The sequence below is a fragment of the Nicrophorus vespilloides genome, unplaced genomic scaffold (assembly GCF_001412225.1).
Source record: "Nicrophorus vespilloides isolate i.1.1-1 unplaced genomic scaffold, Nicve_v1.0, whole genome shotgun sequence".
NCBI classification, from domain to species: Eukaryota; Metazoa; Arthropoda; class Insecta; order Coleoptera; family Silphidae; genus Nicrophorus; species Nicrophorus vespilloides.
In genome coordinates, this window is record NW_017097993.1 from 201,791 (window position 1) to 224,489 (window position 22,699).

The following is a 22,699-nucleotide window of genomic DNA, read 5'->3' on the forward strand; positions in this document are numbered from 1 at the left end:
CCTGCGAGCAATTAAGTGCGGGGGCGGTCGGGTTGTTTCCATCAAACTAGGTACGAGAAAGGGAGTGCAAATAAAAGCCGGAAACATCGAGAAGATGAGGGAGGAGAGTTTAACGGATGGATGAATGGTTAGAGGTATGCGTTTGCCTCTGGCACGTATACCACACACATATGTAGTACACCTATACACTACGCTTTCAGAAGTATATAACATGTATTATATATATATATATATATACTACAGCCAGACATAGACACATCCATATATAAATATTGATTTGGAAAACACATGGCACACATTCAAAGGTGAATACAATACGACCTGCTCTTTTCAATTGCAGTTGATACAATTTTTGTAAGCCGGCAAAAAGCAGCTGAAAACTGTCTGAAATAGAAACCTAACAATACAAAATATAATGTCGTACGGCTCCCTTTATTCCTTTCTTACAATAAAGAAAACAGTTCCAAAATACTGGTAAGTTGAGTACACAATAGCTGTGACATATATGAAATTCTATCAATCATCGAGTTACATCTTTCAACATGCAAACATGTATCTATGTCACGTTTAAAGTTTATAATATCAATGATCTATTTTAAACCAGCTTTGATACAACTTAGTCAAAAATTGTCCAAAAACATTGATAGTGTTTGAATAGAAGTCACTTTATAATTTAGAAAACCTTGTTAGAAACGAAGACAATGAAATTGAAGAAATACTGCCGCAGAAGTTTAAAAAATTGCTTAAATTACATTGAAAACGTTTTAATATTGTATTAAATAAAAAGAAACAATAATCAACTTTAAACTCATATTTTAAACTGTAATTTCACAATTTAATTAATAGAACTTTTCTTTGTTCGAAAAACAGCTTTCTTTATTGAGGAATAATCATTATCTGAAATCCAAGATTCGCTTAACAAACTAAAACGTATCTTGCTCATTAATTCAATTCTAATTATATCGAAAATTTAAAAAAATGTAGTCAAAACGGAGCTCCTAGTACATCATTTACACATGAACCAAATATACCAAAGTAGTCTTGAGAGTGTTATCTATAAATCTTCTCGACAACACTTTAATAACTGAGAGACAAAAGCTATTCAAGCCGTTGAATCATGCGTTATTTTTTAATGTAACCTTTAAAATTAACAACTACGAAATAATCAAACTAATTTTCAATAAATAGTATTCATAACTTATAAATAATAGTAATATTTTATGAAACAAAACTTTTAAATGAGCATCTTTCTTGGAAAAATAAAGAAACAAACAGGTTTGATTAGAATTAAAAAGGAAAAACCTAATCACTATTACTAACCGTCAATTTATTCAACAAAACGAAATTAGCAATTTAAACCTTTGAATAAATAAACAAAAGCGTAATTTTTTCAACTCGAAGTAAATTATCTAATCCTATTAGTGTCAATTTGAATAATTGCAGTACTTAATTCATGCAAAGTCCAATTCGCACATTATTTATGACCGTGAAACGGACTTACGTTACACGGATTGAAAGCGAAAACTATAATTGGTAATGAGTTTAAAAAATGAATTAGAGAAATCATGTTAAAAAAATAGATTGTATTCACAATTAATAAATATGTCATCATTTTCTTTTTATTAGTATCTGAGTAATGTGTTTAAATATTAACATAACGGATGATTACAATAATACGATTGCGTGGGAAATATCTTAGTTGGTTTCTTACTCATATATGATTCATCTTTAAGTGGAGATATATAAGTTTGGGAAAGAATTTTCAATACAGGTTCATCGATGTGATAACTAACAAAAGGAAAACTATTTGTGAGGAATTCACGTTATTAGAACAGATTAACGTATCATTGTATTAACAATTGTATTTTGTACAACAACAATTGATTATTCTTGGAGTCACGATTGTGTATATCCAATACTTATTCGATGTAGTCTAATAATAAAATCTAATAATATAAAAAATGTAATTCAATCCATTTATAATCGTTATTACAAAAAAATAACATATACAAGTAATATTATTGATTGGAAATGTTTTCATTTACTTGAACAAAACTTTTTGATTACATCTACTTGAGACTATTTCCTAATATTCATTTAATTTGTTTAACATGTGTATACTCATATCTGCATACAAATTAGAGTGTCAACAAACGTAAATTGCACTTATAGAAAGCAACAAAATTAAAAAAAGGAAGTGAGATAATTTGCATATTTTATATCTATTAAATAGTTACAAATACAACTGTTGACTATTTCTCCTTGTTGTGGAACCACTATCCGGTTCTGAGGCGTACTTATATTAGTTGCGAAGGATGTGTATAAACACATTCATGAATATGCGTAACAGCTGATATTTGTTTTGTGTTTCAAAGTTGATTCATTGATTGTTAATATATACAAATATTTTTTGATATAAGTAGTATTTCATGTTTATAGCAATCGGTAAAGCACGGTAATATTTCACATAGGGTAACCTGTTCCGCTAATATGCGGACTATTTGAAACTAGAACGAAAAAAGAGATTATTTATGGACAAACAAATAATTATGTCTATCGCGGAAGACTAAAGGTTTCAAATCACAATATTTACCCAACAGATTTAGAAACAACTAAATGAATCAATTTTTATGAATGCATAAAATATTGATTCTATATGTGATGTGGGGTTTCTGCTTCATCTCTTCATTACGTCTATTTATTTTCCTCTTTATTAAGCCATTTGTAAAGCTTGTTATCATAAAGATAGATTGCATTATTAATAAATTTTAAAAAATATAGTTTCTTCTTCTGAACAATATCAGATTATGTTAGATATTGCCGTAGTTGTAAAAATAGCCAAGTACAAAAGTTTATTACAAAATAAAATCTTATGGTTCGTTTAAAATATACAAAAAAAATATAGTTAAATGTTTTTTTTATTATTAATTATAGTTAAAATATTGATAAAACTTAATTAAACAATGGGCTTATTCCAGTTCTATCTTGCAAGTTAATAAAATGCAAGTCACAGAGTCTAGACTTCCCCAAATAGAAACGGGCGGCTGGTTATGAATCATTGATTAATATTCTTGATGGCTGATGAGGAAAGGCTACACGGATTTCTCAGAAGAATTCCGATAGAGACTTCCGTTTCCGATGTGGTCGTATTTGGAAGACTTCGACAAGGAAACCGCAAAGTGAGAATAACCCGTGAGCAAAAGAAAATTGATGAAAGAAGCGAATCGTATTATAATTTGATGAGAAGTAATATCATTTGCAGCGAACATCTGAATTTACAGTTTAATGCGAAACGCGTCTCATTTCATCAAGCAGCAGGAGTCAACACCATCAGATGATGCTACCCCGTCAGAAGCAGAAGATTGCAATTGAACGCATTGAGAATAGAGCGAAAAGCATACGGGACACGGCATCCTCGGATTCTGCATTTTCTTCTGCATTGTTATCCACGAAAACAGCTCGACGACAGAAACAAGACCGGAGATTAATGAGGGAATTGCGGCTGCGACTCGTACACAAAATAATGCGCTTTCAATGGGAAAATAAATTAGGTGAGGGAGATGGGGGACTAGAAGGGATGAAACAGGATGGCACACTGAGGATCAGATGGCAAAGAAAAGAACGAAAGACTTAACGCACTCCGAGGGATTCCGCAATAAGTCTTGTGGCACAGTTTACGTATTAACGCCAATTAAATCCTTCGTTGAATAATACAAGTTGCAAGTGTACTCTCGGTGACCAAGTCTACTGAGAATTGCGAGGAGTAGGATTTATGTACCCCTAACGCAATTGCAGAGAAATTTCCGTCAATCTGTATTATACTTTAAAACAAAGCTTTTAAAGAACACTTTTCTATATATATTTATATCATTCGATTACTTACTATACATAATATATAAGTTTTTCCCAAACTTTTTCTGGTATGGAACACTTGGTAAATTATAAAATATTCACATCTTGTTTATTTTCAGAAAGAAATTCTTTATTCATTTAGTCAATATTTCATTCCAGATTTTCACGGAACACCGGTGTTCCGCGGATCATAGTTTGGAAAACCCTGCAATATATAAATAAAAAATGCTCATTAAACTTAGTAAAATAAAAATGTTTTATTTTTAACCGGTTTTCAAGTCTTCGATTAGTACTCTTTCAAAAGGTTCTGGATATTAATGATAAAACTTTAATCTTTTAGTCAACATGTCTTATACATTAAACACATAATAATTTATCATTCGCTTATTTACCATGAGTTGAAGGTTGATGATCCGTCATCCTACCAAACATAGTCTAACAAAAACAATATTTAATATTGTAACACAAATAAAAATCCATATTATTACGAATAAATACTGTAAAATGCAGTAATTGATTTAAAATAAATAAATATTAATTAGAATAACATATCAATGCTTCGGTTGTAAATTTGCTTGTTATTAATTAGTATGATAGCACGAAGATTTAGTCATCTCAAACTTCTTATATTTAGTGTTCAGAATTACTATAGTAATAACTTACGCAAGTAATTGGTTCTGAACGTTTTCGCGTAAGAAGAGGAAATCACAAAATTTAGCATTTTTGACAAAAAATATGTTTTAGTGTTACAGGATTAGTGTAAGTAAAATAGAAATTTATATAGAGAAGATTAATTAATGAGTCAATTCATATCAAAGCCTCTTAATTATTGCATCCAAATTATGTACAAACCAATGCATACATATTACTCAGCCATACCAATTACTACAATTGCTTATCAAAGTTAGTACGTCTGACATGTAAAGCCGTATTTTACCGACCTTCACTATAATATAACTATAATACTTATTGTAAAAAGTATGAATAATATTTTTAATATTTTTATTTACTAATAAACAATAACAGCTTTTTATCTAATCGAGATGCAAACTTTTGAAAATACATACAATTAACGATGAAAAGTATGGAGCGGTGTAATCAAAAAATATTCGTTCCGAATAAATATTGTTTTAGATTTCCGCATTGGTTATCATTATTTATGTAACAATTGAATGGCGTTAGCGCAATATGGAATATCTGCAATGGAAATAATATAAAACGTAAAATATTTTTAATCAAAACTCAAACAACAAATATACGACTGCATATAAAAGCTTTTATAGTCAAAATAAACAATGCACATTGCATAGCTTCAAAAAATATTGCAAATAAATATGCGACAGCGGAATTTACCGAGCATCAATAATGCGTGTAACTAACTGTGATTAAATATCGTATAATACATTATTTATAATAGTTTAAAATTTAAAGTTTTGAAAATAATTTTACAAATTTTATAAAATGTACTTACAATTAAATAATTTAGACTACATAATTCAGAAAATAAAAAGCATTAAATTAATTAATAGTAAAATTTTCCTTAAATTTAAACTAAATGAAATCATATTTATCAGGGATCGGTGGCAATCGAAATCCCGATAAACAAAATCCCGACAACCATAATCCCGACTATATCAAAATCCCGTCTAAATCAAAATCCCGACTGTATCAAAAATAAAAGTAAAGAAAAAAACAAACTATGTATTAATAATTATATTTTTATGTATAATATAGATAATTTCCGAAATTCAACGCTCGAGTTTTTTATTACTAGAATGCAACAGGGTACATACAGAGTAGGAGTTGTGATTAGGAGTAGGACTTTTTATCATTTTCAAAACTTGTATTCACATATTATTTGTATTTTTATATGTTATTTGTGAAAAAATTAATAACACACATTGGCATGTCTCCCAATAAAAAGCGAAAGAATAAAAATAACCATACATATGAAAAGCAAAATCATTCAAAATGGAGACCATATTATACTTTTTTTTCGACATGGAACGCATTATTGTATTTTACATTAGTTTATATGGGGAAAATTGTTTCACTATACGAGTAAAAATCAGGAAATTCTGGAACGGATTATTCTCATTAAGCGAGGTTCCACTGTATTCAAAAAGGTACCAATTGGATTGTTTAAGCTTAGTGGAGATTTCTTTGTACTTATGTATTTGTGTATACAATAAACATATGGACTAAGAGACTTAGTAAATACATAGTTTTGTTTTGCTCTATTAACAATAACAATTATAATAATAATGGTTAGACATAACAAGCTCTAATTTTTAAGAATTTTGTCTGCTATTTTTTAATAAAAATATTATTTTATTTTTCATCTTATAAAAATTTAGTATATGGTGACTACGCTCCGGAATAATTATAAAATGTTATTGTAGAAATTTTAATAATAAAATAATCTGTCGGGGTTTTGGTACAGTCGGGATTATGGTTGTAGGGATTATGTTGTCCCAACAGGGATGGCCAACTTTTATGTACATAAGTTCTACCTATTTATCTTAAATGTTGTTGTTGTCATACTACGTCCTATCTACCTACGAAAAAATAATTATAATGGCTTGTTGGCCACTCCTGATATATATTATTCAAAACTTAACATTTTACTGTCAATACATTTTTGATTTTGAAATTTTACTCTTAACTATCTTAATTTGCTAGGATTACAAAAAAAAAATTTAAAACATAAGTGAACTTAAAGAACATAACAATAAAATTTAACCTATAATTATTTTGTTCAAATTCATGAACTTGACTTGATCTAAATTTATTATTACAGTTTTGGCAACATTGAAGGTCGCCTCAGAGTATGCCAGTAATATTGTCACCCGGAAAAATAGAAATTACATGATAAATATTATTTATTCTACACATTTTCCAAGTAAAAATAAACAAAGGCCACTGAATAATTTTAGTTCTTAAGAAAACAAATATGTTTGTATAACATTTTATAATAGTTCTGTAGTTCATGTTACTTTTTTTTTACTAATTCAATGTAGCTATTGCAAAAATATCAATATTAGGGCAAAAAAAACCTCTTGTCAATTGAGTTTTATAACAGCTCATTATTTTATTTATCATAATTATATAAATATGTATAATATTTTAAGATTCAGTAAATACTTAATATGTTAATTCTTGTTAAATTCTCTAATGATAATTAGATTATTTTTAATTATTTATTCGTACTAATCTAAACAAATACTACTCAATATTAAATTTTGAAACAGTTTATGGAATAAATGTGTCTTCCTTACATTTAATCTATGCATTAGTATTTGAAAGTTATCTTCTTATACTGAAGATTGTAATGTAAATATAGCCTTGGGTTAATGGTAATGCAAAGGTGAAAACAGCAAGACTTTCTTTGCACTATAATCATTATGTCTTTACTCGGCAGAACGTTTCTCCATTATTTTTGTGACCCGAAACAAAACCAGACATTATAAATAATTTAGCAGCGAGTGTAATTATCCGTTTCCACTATTTACGTTGCAGAGGTTACCAAGAACCAGTAAAAACGGCGAACATCTGTGTGTAATATAGAATTTAAAAATATTCGAAAGGAGATGATGATTTAAACAGACTGGAAGCTTTGAAATGAATATGTTTGATACTCTCGTTATTAAATAAGCAACATTCGTAATATAAACATCCTTGCAGTAAATGTAAATACAAGTTGATTGTGAGCCGAGGACTGCAAAATGACTAAGGACGAGTATAGATGAGCTACATTAAAAGAGACGTGAGATCTGCTGGATGGATTTTAGATAATGTCAACGAAAGCTGCGTTTGGTATCTGATGAGGGCGTTCACAATGGAGCGAAAAAAGTGTTGGCGAAGTATGCGATATATTTTCCACACGTTCGACACGAAGATAAAACGCATTGTGACCATAAATACACAGGCAGTGGGGTGTTCTTGCTGGTTGTCAACGGTAGCAGCAGACCAAAACTTTTTGACATTCTATCAAACCCCGTTGATGGTATCTGGCTGCGAATGGCAGATAAACAATAACGAAGCCACTGAATTATTCGAAGTTTAATTAACTTCGTCATCGATGTGAGGAATTGAGGGTTCGTGCGTTCCATAATATACAGAAAAATATGTATTCATAAACCAAAACCGCAATTTCGTCGTCCTTTGTTAATGTAAATTATGCCCATTATACATTTAATTCAGTTTTCAGGTCATACTTCACAACATAAAACAATTACTAATATAAAAAGTGCAAATAAATAAAAAAAAATATTTTACTGAACTGAACAAAATTTGGTTTAATTTAGTTCCAATTTAGTTCGATCGTAAATTTATAGATTTTGTTTTATTAAGAGTACAGCGGTAGATATAAATCGCATAGAAAAAATCGCACAAAAAGAAATATTAGAAATATTATTTCATAAATTCTTACATGTAACAAATAACTTTGTATAATATTTTACAGAAACTTTTTAAATTTCACATGGAAACATTTTAAAAACATTTAATTTCTCATTGTACATATGGAGAAATTTTCAAAATGCAAATACATAATTCACTGCTACTCGCATTAATCGCACATCTTCTTGTGATTAATTGGTTCAAAATCGACAAAATCGACATAGTTTGAGTAGGCTGTACATATGCACTCTGATACAAAACATTACGCCGTTGGAATTGGTTAATTGGTTGGATTTCTACATAAAAAATCGCAGAGAAAGGACCACACAAAAACAGTAGAACATGTATTATAAATTGGAAAAGAAAATAATAAAAGTGTAAGTAGAAATTTTCAAAATTAATTTATAAAACGCAATAAAAGATTTATTAGATTTGCTTATTTTAGTTTTATTTGTCTTTAATACATAATTAGGTCTGTAGGTTATGTAATTTCATCTCTACATTAATATGTGACATCCTCAGCAGATAAGATACAAAAATATAAGTAAACTTTCAATGCTTTAATTGTTATCATAGCTTTCATACAATTCGAAAAATTTCTATTTATTAAGATGTATTCATCTCATAATTTTACAAACAATGAAATAATATATTTTTCATATCATTACATTAAATACTCATAAAACTTTGCCCAATCTTTCAAAATCACATCATAGTTGCATATATTTTCTATTTCATGCTCAAATACTAACGATTTTTTATCAAAATCATCTTCCATAAGTACAAAACAATTGTATTTTCTGCTTTCAAATCATGCGAAAATCAGTATAAATCGTAATATACACCGTGAAACATTTTAATCTGCAAATTTAATAACGCATTGTTATACTTCATATAATGTATAATGAGTTGATTATTATCAACACATGACAATTAAGCGATATTTCTGCAGATCAACAATAAAAAATTAAATGAATATGCATATCATGCGACTACTAAATTGTAATGATGTTGTTATTCAAAAGAAAGGAATGATATTGATAGTAAAACCGAATGTGAATAGTGAAAGATGATCGTGTAATTTCGTTAGCGTTACCGTTAGCTGCGTCCCTCAATGGACTTGAATGGAAACCGAGGCGCTTGCATAACACTTGCAATTTAACTAGTTCAGAATTGTAACATGTTTATTAATGCGTACATCATATATAACAAAAAAAATAGAATAGAATAGAAATAGAAATCGCTAACGGGCCTGAATACAACCGGAAACTGATCAAGTACTGTGGTTAGTTCAACCAAAAATCATTCATAAATTATTGTACAAAAAAAATGTAAAGAACAAAACTTATAAAAGCAAACATAAACAAAATATTGTTAACTTTTAATATAATATTAAACAACTTTATTTGTATTTGCAATGTCTGATATACAACAATGCTTTTGTAAAAATATATAATAAATGGAGTATTTGTTAAGATGTGTAAGCAACAATCAATATCAGAATTTATATTCCATACAATAATCGATTTAAAAAAAAAATCAGTATTACCAAATAAGCGGTTTAAACCGGATTTTAGAGAAACAAATTAAAATAAATTTAAACAATAAAAGTAAGTTTTCGAAAATTTTGCATTAACAAAATATAGGAAATATATCAAATAATTGTATGGCATCACATAGTTAAGAGAGGATCTATAAATTTTGTTAAAATATAGTATTTTTATTAGACAAAATTACAAATTACAAATTAGACAAAATTATCTTATAGTCTTTATCGAGTATATCTTGTCAAATCTTCAAGTTAATGTTCCAATTCATCTTGTTGGAACAACTATGTTAATCGATTTTATTACAAAATCACGGAGGAATTTCTGTTTCATAGCCTCAATTTTAAAATCATCACGTTTACTTTATAAAGTATAAACCTTGAAGATAGATGTTAAGGTTATTTAAATGATAAATTGTATCTGCAAAGTATTATTTTACATAATAATTTACGATAAAGTTTTACACTTTTATATATACAATAAAAATCATCTTTCTTAAACAAATTATTTTCACGGAAAAGTTATTAATGAATTATTATATTTTATAATCTCCATTAATTTATTTATGTTCAGTTTATTTAATTAATTATTACGTATTACTTTTTCCACACTTTATGAACTCATGGTTTTAAAAAGTGCATATAAATATAAATCTGTAGAAGAACTTTAAGGTTGTGAGAATTAAATTATTATGTTGTAATTATAAAAGAATTATTTCATTAAGTATAAATGTTGCAGTTTATTTTATAAATAAAGAATGCTCCGCGGATCGACCATAATTAATATCAATTTATATTCATTAAATGTTATTAAATGGAAAAACCTATATTTACCGCATGGAATATTGAGAAAATTGAAAATCTCTATTAAAACTTAAAGGTCATGGCAAAATCGCAATACGACGATCGTTAAAAGTCACGGAAAATCATCTTGAAACTACATTCATGAACATTCAATTATAACTGAAGTTGTATATGTATTTAATAAATTAATGTGAAATTGCAATTGTATATGCAGTCAAACCTCGATTAACGTTACCTCTAATAACGAAGTTCGGAATTAACCGCAATTGCTTACAGTAACATAATTTTAGGCAGAATATTGTTAATATCTTTACATTAAATGAGAAAAAACTATGATATATTCAATGTTTTTGTTGTTTAACCCTAATAAAAGTAATTGACATTTTCTCCTGGATATCTTTGCACACCCACATATTACATTCTGTAGAAAAGTTATCTTTCATCTTTTCTAGTATAAATATGTTATCGTCCATTTTCATATTTTCCTTACTCGAATTAGATAATTCTTCGATACCCAAAATAAAATTACATTTAAATTTTAGTTGCTTTGGAATCAATTCCATTTGAAATCTCTACTACAGCAACAAACACTATGAACTAAGATTAGATCGAGTCTGATCCAAGTATATTTGCACACAAGCACACTTTCAAGAACCCTGGGATACATATGTGCCTCAGAGTTAAATGACATTGAAAATAACTATTGAACATAATTCTGATTCAGGAAGAAGTGTAATTGTTAATCCATGGGTATAATAATTTCGTAAAGGCAATGTAAAAAAAGTACAAGCAATCAACTTTAGTCTAATATTTTAAAATGTGATTTCACTTTGTATGAAAGTTGACTGATTATTTAATAAAACTTTTCTTTGTTCTAAAAAGCTTTTAAAATAAATAATAATAATAATTTATTGGCCAAACATCGATAAAGCTTTTAATTTTTTTGTAAGAACGTTCTTTGGTGTTAATTCTGGCATTATTTTTCTAAACTATATATCTTTAGTTATTATTTCTAGTTTTTTTGTAAGTTTTTATTTATAATCTATTCTACTGAACATTTATCAAATCTTTTTGTAGTTGACATTAGGAAGTTGCTGCCCAGTGGCACCATTACATAACGTTTGTATATAATATTTATTTATGTATTCTTTACTTAAATCTAAATTGCAGATCCAAGGGCTTGAAGCTCTTTAATCTTCGTTGTCACGCCGTTATCGAGGAGGTTGACCGCCAACGGGTTCGTATGCCTGTTCGTGTATTTTTTGGAGAAATCTTTGGCAATCTCTTCCACTGTTTTTATTCCCAAGCCCTAGTGCAGTCCCTTATTGGTGACGTACCATGGTGCACCCGCGATTCTTCTAATACATTTAAATTAGAATACTTGATTTTTTAATATTAGTTGAGCTTGTTGTTCCCCATAATTGGATACCGTTTTAGTAAAAAATATATTTTGATCATAGGAACATGAAAATATGTCATAATAAATAAACGTCAAACCATATGTCTGATTTTATAATAATTGAAGGGAAGACATTTAAATTTTCAATCTGAATTTTGTATAATTCTGGGAAGACGGAGGGTCGGAGTCCATTTAAAAAGCAATTCCAGTGTCATTTGGGTAAGTGCCTTTTAATAGTCTTAAACCGAACGACATTGCCATTAAAACGTAACAACGAACAAGTTTTGAATACTTTGCAGCGGCAATTAATAGGTGAAAGGAACGATGAAAATAAATCCATAATATTAAAATCATTTTAATTTCTCCAAACTTTTACTTCAAAATTTTAAAAAAATATGCAACACTCATAAAGAACTAAAAAAATATTTTACGTTTATAAAAGAAAAATATATTGTTGGTACTTTATAGAAATAAGAATTGTAATTAGTTACAAATTGCATTTTGTTATTGTTACAGAAATGTAAGTAAAATTGAATCGAATAATTTTATAGTTTATGTTAGCTTTTTAATGCATTTAATAAAACAAATTTGAAAATATTTATTTTAAATTAATATTATGTTACTTTTGAATATGCGCATATATTTTTTTGTGCGCAATTGTGTTTTAATGATATTTTCCTTTGTCCGTTTATTCATTAAAACAATAAATATTAAAATAGCATTTTGTATAAAATAATTGAATATTTAAATTTAACGATGGAATAATATTACGTTTTCATTGCAATCAGTTATGTTAATAAATCATTTGTAGATGGACACAAATTAGCATTTAAATACAGGATTTGGAATATTTCAATTGACGTAAACTAAATCATTGTGGTTTTTGTTTTACGAGTAATTAATATACCTGCGTATATGTACTTGACCACAACTTACTAAATAATAATAAATTGAGTTTTTAATCCTAACAAACTAAATCTTTGAATTAACTTTTTCTACTTATAAAACTAAGGTTTATATTTAGTTATTGTAGAACTTGTCGTATTATAATGATTTGAAAAACTATTTTATTTTAGAAATAAATCTTCGCATGAGATATCTGAATTAAATATCATTAGAAACGTTACAATACTTTCTAAAAAATGATCATATTTGTTAAAGTTGAAGCAGTGATTCTCGACCGCAACAAAATATATTTGGGGTCGCAGAAATATTGATGACACATAAATCCGGGATGTTTTTCTACACATATCCATTCTTCGAGGGGTCCTTTCAATTTTTTAAGAGCTGCAGGTGGGCTGCAAGGAAGCATTCAACTGAAGTAAAACTCGGAGTTGTTCTAATTGTGTCAGTGAAATTACATTACAATGTTATTAAATTAACTTGCTTACATTCGAAATATATCTGATATAATTTTAGACTGTGGTAAATAAGAAATCAATTGTAATAATAGTTTATTAACAGATTCAGTATTTGTTTAATAATTGCACTAAAATAAAATTTGTTGAGTTATATTAATAAAACATAATTATTCTTGTTTTTTTTTCTCTTAATTTTAATAATTTTCTATTATTTAAATTAGTTATTTAAAATGTTGATATTTTAAATTTTATTTACTTATTCTGAATAAATATTGTTAAATTAAATCTTGAACAAATATAACATATATTTAGTACAATTTAGATAACAAAGTAAAAATATAATTAAGATTAGTTTCTAGGCTAACGCAAACCGCAAAAAAAAATTACAAAATATGTAAATGATAATGTTAATTACTTTACTATTGCATAACATTTGACCTCTCGCTATTGTTTCTAAAAAAAGGAAGAGAGATTTCACAGCAACAAAATAAATTAACGAGTGAAGAGGAAAGTACTTGATAAAAATTAATGCTTTAAAGTAAATTGTCTTCACGCAGAATATAATTATCAAAGAGAAATCTATTAATGTGAATTAAAGTCTATAATAAAATAAATAAAATGTAATTAACAAACTGAATAGTATTTATATGTGATATATGGATCTACTCGTCAAGCAATTATAACTGAAAAAATTCAATCTATCGTAAATAAAAGTAGCCTAATCTCAATCATTTATAGTTGAATTTTATGAAGAGTTGATACAAATATTAACATATATAATGAAAACTTAATTTCCTCATTGTAAACTATAATTAATCAAAACCATAATCTATAATTAGTCATAACATGACCAGTGAATTGTTCCAATTATATAAATGATATAATCTGATGGGATTACAAACATTATAATTAATAATCAATGATGTAGGGAAGCAAAATTTGATATTCAATTTGAACAAATTTAGGTCACCTTTTATAGGAAATGTATGATTGTTATGATTAATTTATAATTTATATTTGAGTTTTACTTACAGTTTATTTTATTTTTTGATAGGTTTTATAGGTAATTTTTTTGATAATATTGGAATTAAAAAAACAGTTACTTCATTTGTATAAATCCGTCATATGTAATAACATTATCAAGAACAGTTTATAATCATATTCTCAACTGAAATATTAGACTTAAAGCAAACTTCCAAATTTCAAACTACAATTATTCAAAACCGCAATCGATGAATTCTCGTCCCTCGTTAACTGAATTGCCCCAATTACGTAAATCAAACGATATTATCTGATGGGTTTATCAACGTTCTAATGAGTATGAAGGCACGTGTTACGGAGAAGCAAAATGTCATACTTGTTCCTATCCAAATTCAGCAAACCTCTTACAACGAATCATTATGTGTATGTGAGTGTGTGGGAGCGCGCATATCGCAAATGGGAATAACATTATCCTGGATAACGAAACGATATTAACGACAGCCACTTTCCGAAATTGGATTCGCGACATTTAAAGGACCGGGATGGCGCTTATCTAAATTAGTTCTTAAGTTCCTTGCTATTTGCCTTCGAAATTGGTTCGAAATTTCAATTATATTTACAGGAAAGCCAAAAACGCTGTTCATTGTATGCGTTCGCTTATTCAAAATGCAACTGTTGCATTAACCATCATCAAAATTGTAGCGATGTCAATGCGAATCACAGATTAAAAAAATGTTTGATGTTTTATCGTTCGTTGATGACGTCCACGTAAAAGCACTAACAATGGCGTAGCTCGTTAGCAGATAGATTAGAATAACTCTTTCATAGAATACATATTACAAATATTGTGTGATTGCGATAATACCAGTTTTTTATCGATTAAAACATTTTTGCAATTCTTTGCTTTATTTGTAGGATAATAATGCTCTGAATACATATGAGTTATTAATATTCCAATTAATATTAATAAATATTTACATTTCATCTGTTGCTTTTGCATTAGCAGAAATTAATTAAATCTCTAACGTATTTACTAGGCATTTCCGTTACTATATATATATATAGTTGCATCAAGTTTGATCTGTTAAACATTGCATGTTGCAGCAATTCATAATTGTGTTAAGCTGAAATGGAACTTCATGGAATATGGAATAAAACGACATTACTAATTAGCAAAATTTTCCTTTTTTTACATCTGAACATAATATGCATCTCGTTAAAAGTTGTTTCTGTTAGTTGGAAATATCATCAGATTTTAATTAAATTAACATTAATTATAAGCTTATTTATAATTAATCTAATTAAACAGTCTTGAATTATTATTATAAAAAATAGTTGTATTTATAATTTCAGTAACAAATATAATATAATAATCATGTAATGCAAAATATGATCTATTTAGTATTTGTTTTTAATTTAGTGTGTGATGTTCATTTCAGAATAGTTTAAAAATATTAAACTTAATGTAAATATATAATTTGGAGGTGTAATTCAATTTACCGTATTTTTTACCGGTAAACGGTAAATATTTTTAGTAAAAACCGGTTAACCGGTAATTTAGAGGTAATTTGAAAATTTTGTGTGCAAAAATGCGATGAACAATAACCTAAATACATCGCATGATGCGGCCTCGATCAGTTCGGAACCACAATGAAAAATTCATTTCAATTAACGTTTATTTTTTATGTCGTTAAAAGTCCTCGATTAGTCCGGAACCGATTACATATATTGGTGTGCAACAAATATTTAATATATATTCAAGAGATTGAACATTCAGTAGATTGTTAATTTAGATTTAACAGTAACTGGATTTTGTAACCTACTACATCTCTGTAGATTATAAAGACATTATTTACTTCCAAAAATATATAATTATGAACACACATATGTCCTGTTTAATAATTTTATTCTATGTTAAATCAAGAATTTGTAATTATTTTTTTTTGCATAAATATTAATTTTTTAATGTACCGTTATATAAATTGAAAAGTAAAACAAAATAAGCTCATTAGAAATGTACCAGAAGAATGACACGAAATCCATAACAAATATGTTAGATAGATGTTACTGGTTAAAAGCGATTTTACATTCCTAGCGCTCTACAAATCCTCTATTTACAAATGCTAATTAGCAAATGGAAAAAGTAAATAAAAGAAACTATACATTCGTAATTACGTCAGGAGAAGTTAATTAACGCCTTTCGCGTTGCGCATTCTTTTTTCGCGTAATTACTATTTACGCCCTTCATTTAATCAAAAGACTTTTCACGGCTGTGAAAGCCTAAAAAGTAAGAAAAAAAAGGAATCACTGAAACGTTTCTAATGGAAACTTGCTGTTTTGATAAGCTCGACTATATAAATGGAAAAATATGATTTATGTGAGTTTGTTTTTGTTATTAATATTTGCGGTTTCTCAAGTAAAATTTTTACAATGAATAATTAATTGCGCCAAGATTATGTAAATGCGTCATTTGATTTATGCAAGGTTGATATAACAATATATGCGTGGTTTGTTACGTTAAATTGTATGATAAACAATGATTTGCTTATACAATCAACGACGATCGAGAAAATTTTAAAGAAAAAGAATATTTCGAATGTGACACTAGAAACACGAGACAAAAACAATAGATTAGGTTAGGGCATATTGGGAATATTTTTTGAGAAAAAAAAATGAATTCCGATCACTTTTTAAGAATGAACAAGTTGTTAGTCTCTTGTATAAAGTTTATACCTTTAACAAAGTATAAATTATTAGTATTTTGATGAAATATGTTTTATTGTTATAATGAATGAAGCTCGAATAAATTCAATTGTTCTGATGAAACATTTACCTAATTTTGTATATTTTCAGAAACAAACTGAGTTTTGCTGTAAAATCACTGAAAATATACAAAATTAGTTCAAAACTATTTAATTTATTTATACATTTTTTTTGTTTCACATTTTTTTATCTTGTCTAGTTAAATTCATAGATTGCTTAGTGAATGCAACTATTCTTTTCTTATTCCTGGGTCAAATTTTCTGAACAATGTCTGAAAATAATTAGATTTTGGAAAACATCAATCAGGAAAACTTGCGGAGCAAAATAATGAAGCTGATTGATTATATTAGGTTGGTGCATAATTATCAGGCGTTTTTAAACAATATTTATTATGAAAAAAGAAACATAAAAATTCTACAATAACATTTATAAAGGTTTTTCTGGAGCGTAGTTACCATCTACTTCAATAACTGCTATTTACTTGGAAGACGGTTATTAAAAAAGTAAATAAAACAGCAATTTTTATTAACAAAAAACTAGCCTACTAAACGCCTGATAATTTTGCACCAACCAATAGTTTTTGTTTCGCATACTTTGATTTCATAAATGCTTCATGGCAGAAAGGTTTTAAAATACTCAGATCAGTGACAAGAAAATATTATGTTTGATATTAAAAACTATGGAGTTAATATTATAAAGCAGGGACGGTTAAAGTATCGATTATGATGAGCGATCGCAAATAATTAATTGTTATTGTAATGTGACTCAAAAGACCAAAAAATACATTTCTATAGATCAGGTAGGTCGTAATCACATTTTAAGTGGAAAAGTTGATTTTGATCACTTTTTAAGAAGAAAAGTCGATCTCAAGAAGGAACAATTTATTTTTATGTTAAATGAATAAAATTAATTGATTGTAGTTTATGCATATATTTTATCAAAAAGATTTATAGTATGTCAGATTTAATTCAAAGAAATCAATTAAAAATAACTGAAAATTAATAGTTTATAAATTTGTTTTGTTTATTTATTTATTTTTTAATTTTAAGTATTTATGTATCTTAGTTAACATTGATTTCATAAAACATACGCTTGTGTGAAAGTTTTTAAAATAAACGGAGTTAGTGAAATGTTTGTAAGAGAAAGTGAACAAATATATAGAAATGGCAAAGTTTGAAGATAGTTTTTACTTAATAAATATTTGTAGCTTCGAAGTTAAATTGACTGAATGAATAATTGCATTAAGATTATGGAAATATGCTTTATACAAGGTCATTTTTTTTTATTAATAAAATATGTGCGGTTTACCAGGATAAATTAAATGAATGAATATTAACCGCTGTGAAAGTTTTGAATGTAATAACTATTTTTTTGTCATTAGATATTAGTGAGATAATGAGAATAAATTTAAATAAATGATATCAATAATTATTTAAAGTGGAAACCCATATTTGCTGTCGCTGCATACGGGTTGTGGATGTTTTGATTCTTGTGCGGGCGATCGCGCGTGTGTTATGAGTGCGCACGTGGTCTACTGTTATAATCCGGAGTCAAGTGAAGAAGCGTGCGTGGGTGGCGGAAAGATGTTCACGTATTACGTAAGAGGGTTACGTTATTGAAGTGCAACAGCGGAGACGAGGAGTGCAGTAAAAGTAAATAGAGTAGCAATAAATAAACGGTGCAATTTACCAGGAACTGAGAAGAGCACGAAAATGCAGAAGGGTACGAAGACGACGAAGGCGATCGCCAGGAGGCAGTTGCGACGTCGCAGCGGCGTCGCGGCCAAATTCACCACCGCCATGTGCGTCTAAGTCTAGTTGACAATGGAAGCACAAAAACAACAACAATAACAACAAGGTGACAAACAACAAGAACAACTGCGAGAGCGACGGAAGAGGAGATAACGGCGGCGGCAACGGCTACAACAGCGAAGACGCGCCGATAGCATAGTTCTGTAGTTCAGATGGTGGAGGTGGTGCACGGGCGCAACGCACCATCCAACATGACATTCGGTACTGGGACTTGGAATCACCTTGCGACCGGTACTTATGTAACGATAGGCAACGGCGGAGGCGCAACAACTCTGCGGCGACCGTAGGACACGCGGTTTCGTCGCCTCACGAATCCACACGAGGGGCCGCGCCTGCCGCCCGAGCGACGACGAAGGTCTGCGCTCGCGCTCTTCACATCCATCAATCGATCACGTTGAGGCGCGATGGTCGGTCATGCACATACGTACCTGCAAATATTACCATCGGGTTGGGTTGGGATGGTACGGGGTCGAGGTTTATTCGTCGGGACATCGGGGAGCAATTCTTCACCATTTCCATCGAGAAAGATAAAAATGAACTATTATCATGCACCAAAATGACCCACTTCTTTTAAAGCTTCCGGCAATCCATAAACATGTAGTATTAAGGGTGCATGATTAACAATCGCAATTAAATCACAATATACTAGATAAACTCATTAAAGCAATAAAATTCTATTATTCTAATACAGCATAGAAATATCTAACTTATTGAGTTTGATTACCTGTTTTACATTAATTTAACTATTTGTACTCATAAATTTTGTAACTAGTATTATAATGAAATATAAAACTTATATGATAAACAAAATATTTATTCAATTGTAAAAATTCATATTTTACGTTTTTTATCCTTTAAAAATCTGTTTCATTTTCGTGCCTATTCATACGTAATATTTATTAATATATGTAAAATAGTAAAAGTATACTGTTTTCAAGGGTTTCCGCAAATTTTTGATGTAGGTAGACGTGTAGGGTTTTCTGCGATTTATTTTATCTGCATATAGAATATTTATCACTAATCGGACGGTCATTATATCCATTCGTTCCAACGTATAATTTGTAGGAATGCCCCGATATCATATTGGGAATTGAGTAAATATTTAAATTTTATTTCAGTCGTTATGTACATTTTTTTTAATATAGAGAAAACAGTAAACTTGAATCGGTTGCGTGAATAGATATAATATATAATCTGGAGGATTTGATTCTTCTAACATAATCATTATATAATTATTGTTTGTATTGTTCCATTTACAACTGCCTGGTACACTTCATTGGTACTAACACATCCGTACGATCATACGGATGTTTATACTTTCATAAGGAATAATGTACGTATTTTCTAAGATACTTTAAACTAATTTACATGAAGTAAGCGATGACTTCAGAAATATACGTCTTTACAACCCAATATTGTTTAATGACAAATATAATATTTAATTACCAATTATATTTTATGTAACTTATAATGTATTCTTAAAATACATCATTTTGAAATGATTGTAATGATTATATAATTATAATATACAGAGAAATTATAACTTAATAGTAAATTCAGGTGTTAATCGTTTTAACCTTCATTGTGTTATGTACAACCGGTACTAGTTATATACTAATATGTACACCCGCCTATTCACTTAATAATTAGGGAAAGTTAAGTACAATCGTCAAATAAATTCTATCTTCCCTTACCAAATATTGTACTCCTACTATGTTAATTCACTACTATATAATAGGATGTTTATGTAATACAAAGTTAGTCTTAAAAGGGCAACCCAAGCTACGTAACTGGATGCTAGTTTGAGAACTCATATTTACAGTATTACTAAAACCCTCTACAGACGCCGCAACGGAAGACTATATGTCTGTCGTTTCACAGTGTCCAAATTCCATCCCCGGGATACGACAATTAGTTGAATTATAGAAATAATAATAACATATATATTTGTAATAATGTAATAAATAAAAGAAAAATATCTGAGCAAAAGACTTTACTTAACTAATAAACATCATCAAACCAAAATATATAAATAGCTTTATAAAAAAAGGAAATAACAATTCCTTTTAAATAAAAAAAGCTATTCACCTTGTTTTTTTTTTAATTATGATTGTTTTATGATAATTAATTAATACCTGTAGTATATTTTTTCTTCTCAATCATGAACATACTAACTCTGTATTTTACAATTTTTTATTACAATTATAACCAAAAGAACTCATTTTCTTAAAATTAAGAAACTAATTAAAAGAAGAGCGGATAATAGTACTTTGTGTGTATGTAAATGTATTTATAGTAGAAATTATGTTTACTATTAATTATCTTATGTATATTCTACATCCTACTATTAGATGCATAATAGAAAAAATCATCAAAAACAAATAAAATATATAAATTGAAAATTGATAGCCTGAAAGAAAAGGAGTAACTGTTAAGTATGATTGAAAATAAAACATAAATTTTCAAAATTATTATGTTGTATTTGTAAAAACACCACTTCGATTCAGGACGCGGAGCAGTATAGACGTGTTTGATAGCAGCATTGTGATAAGAAATGTTTCTGTTTTTTGGCTTCATTTGGAATCGAGTGTGTGCTGTGTGATCGCAGTTCATACTTGTGACCATGGATCAGGAAGCAGAGGGCACCGATTCATCATATTGCTCTTCGAAGGCCACGGGTTCCTGATGGGAGCAGGGAGAGCGGAAGCGCAGAATACCGAAGAAAGAATCTGCAAAAATAACTACACAACTAAAACCAAAGATCGCCGAGGTCTTCAAAACGCCACAAGAACCTGCTATTTCAACTGATAAGAAGTATTTTGCAAACAAAAAATCTCAACCGAAAGAATGTTATTCTAGAAACGAAGACATGCTTCATTTTGAAGTCAGACAACCCTAAGTCTGTGGTAGTAACTGACCGATATGACGTATGTCCGAACAAGACCAAGTGCTCCAAATGCCAGAGCCAACAAACCGATGCACTTTGTCACTTCCCTCCGGTGTATGGCATGCAACTCGGAGGATCATGCTGCATGGTCTTCCAAATGTGCGAAGAGGCCAATAAAACCCATACCGGGTATATCTAACATCAAAGTGAGTCACTTAATAAAAAGACGTGTGATCTACCTAAAGACCTTCAGGACAATAACACTAATAACACTACTTGACCATATAGTTAACACCTATATTTACAAATAAAACTCGCCAAAGAATGCAGAAAATCGCGCAGAGTTGTTGCAGAGATGTTGCATTCTTCTTCCTCTACCTCTGACATATCAGATTGTTCGCTTGAGATTCTCATGCCTGTAGCAGACTCCATGCCTCTCTGTAACACCGCATTGATGCATCGTCTCCTCAGCGTAATCATCAGAATATTGAGATTCTTCTTCCTCTACCTCTGACATATCATATTGTTCGATTGAGATTCTCACGCCTGTAGCAGACTCCATGCCTCTCTGTAACACCGCTTCGATGCAGCGTCTCCTCAGCGTAATCATCAGAATATTGAGATTATTCTTCCTCTACCTATGACATATTAACATCAGGATGTTGATATTCTTTTTCCCATCTTTCTAATATCTCGGAGATTTCCCTATTGAGTACCTCAGTTATCTCATGCCTCTCTGAAACTTATATTCATGGTTTCTTCGTCTTCAATATGATTATAGTCACTTTCATGGTCGTCTTATAAGTCTTCATCCATGCCCATATGAGATTTATGCTGATAGTCCAACTTGTATTCAATTACGAAAACAACTTCGTCGCCTTGAGCATTTTCATC

The 22,699-nt window shown here is 29.1% G+C and overlaps 1 protein-coding gene across 1 annotated transcript in view; it reads right to left on the bottom strand.

The window, feature by feature from the left end:
- The window catches only part of LOC108561500 (alpha-1,3-mannosyl-glycoprotein 4-beta-N-acetylglucosaminyltransferase B), a 96,215-nt gene extending 76,992 nt beyond the window's left edge, over positions 1-19,223 (bottom strand). Inside the window, exon 1 of the mRNA XM_017919462.1 lies at positions 18,797-19,223. Coding sequence (XP_017774951.1) covers positions 18,797-18,908 — 112 coding nt within the window. The 5' untranslated portion in view covers positions 18,909-19,223. The remainder of the gene's footprint in view (positions 1-18,796) is intronic.
- Between the last annotated feature and the right edge of the window lie 3,476 nt (positions 19,224-22,699).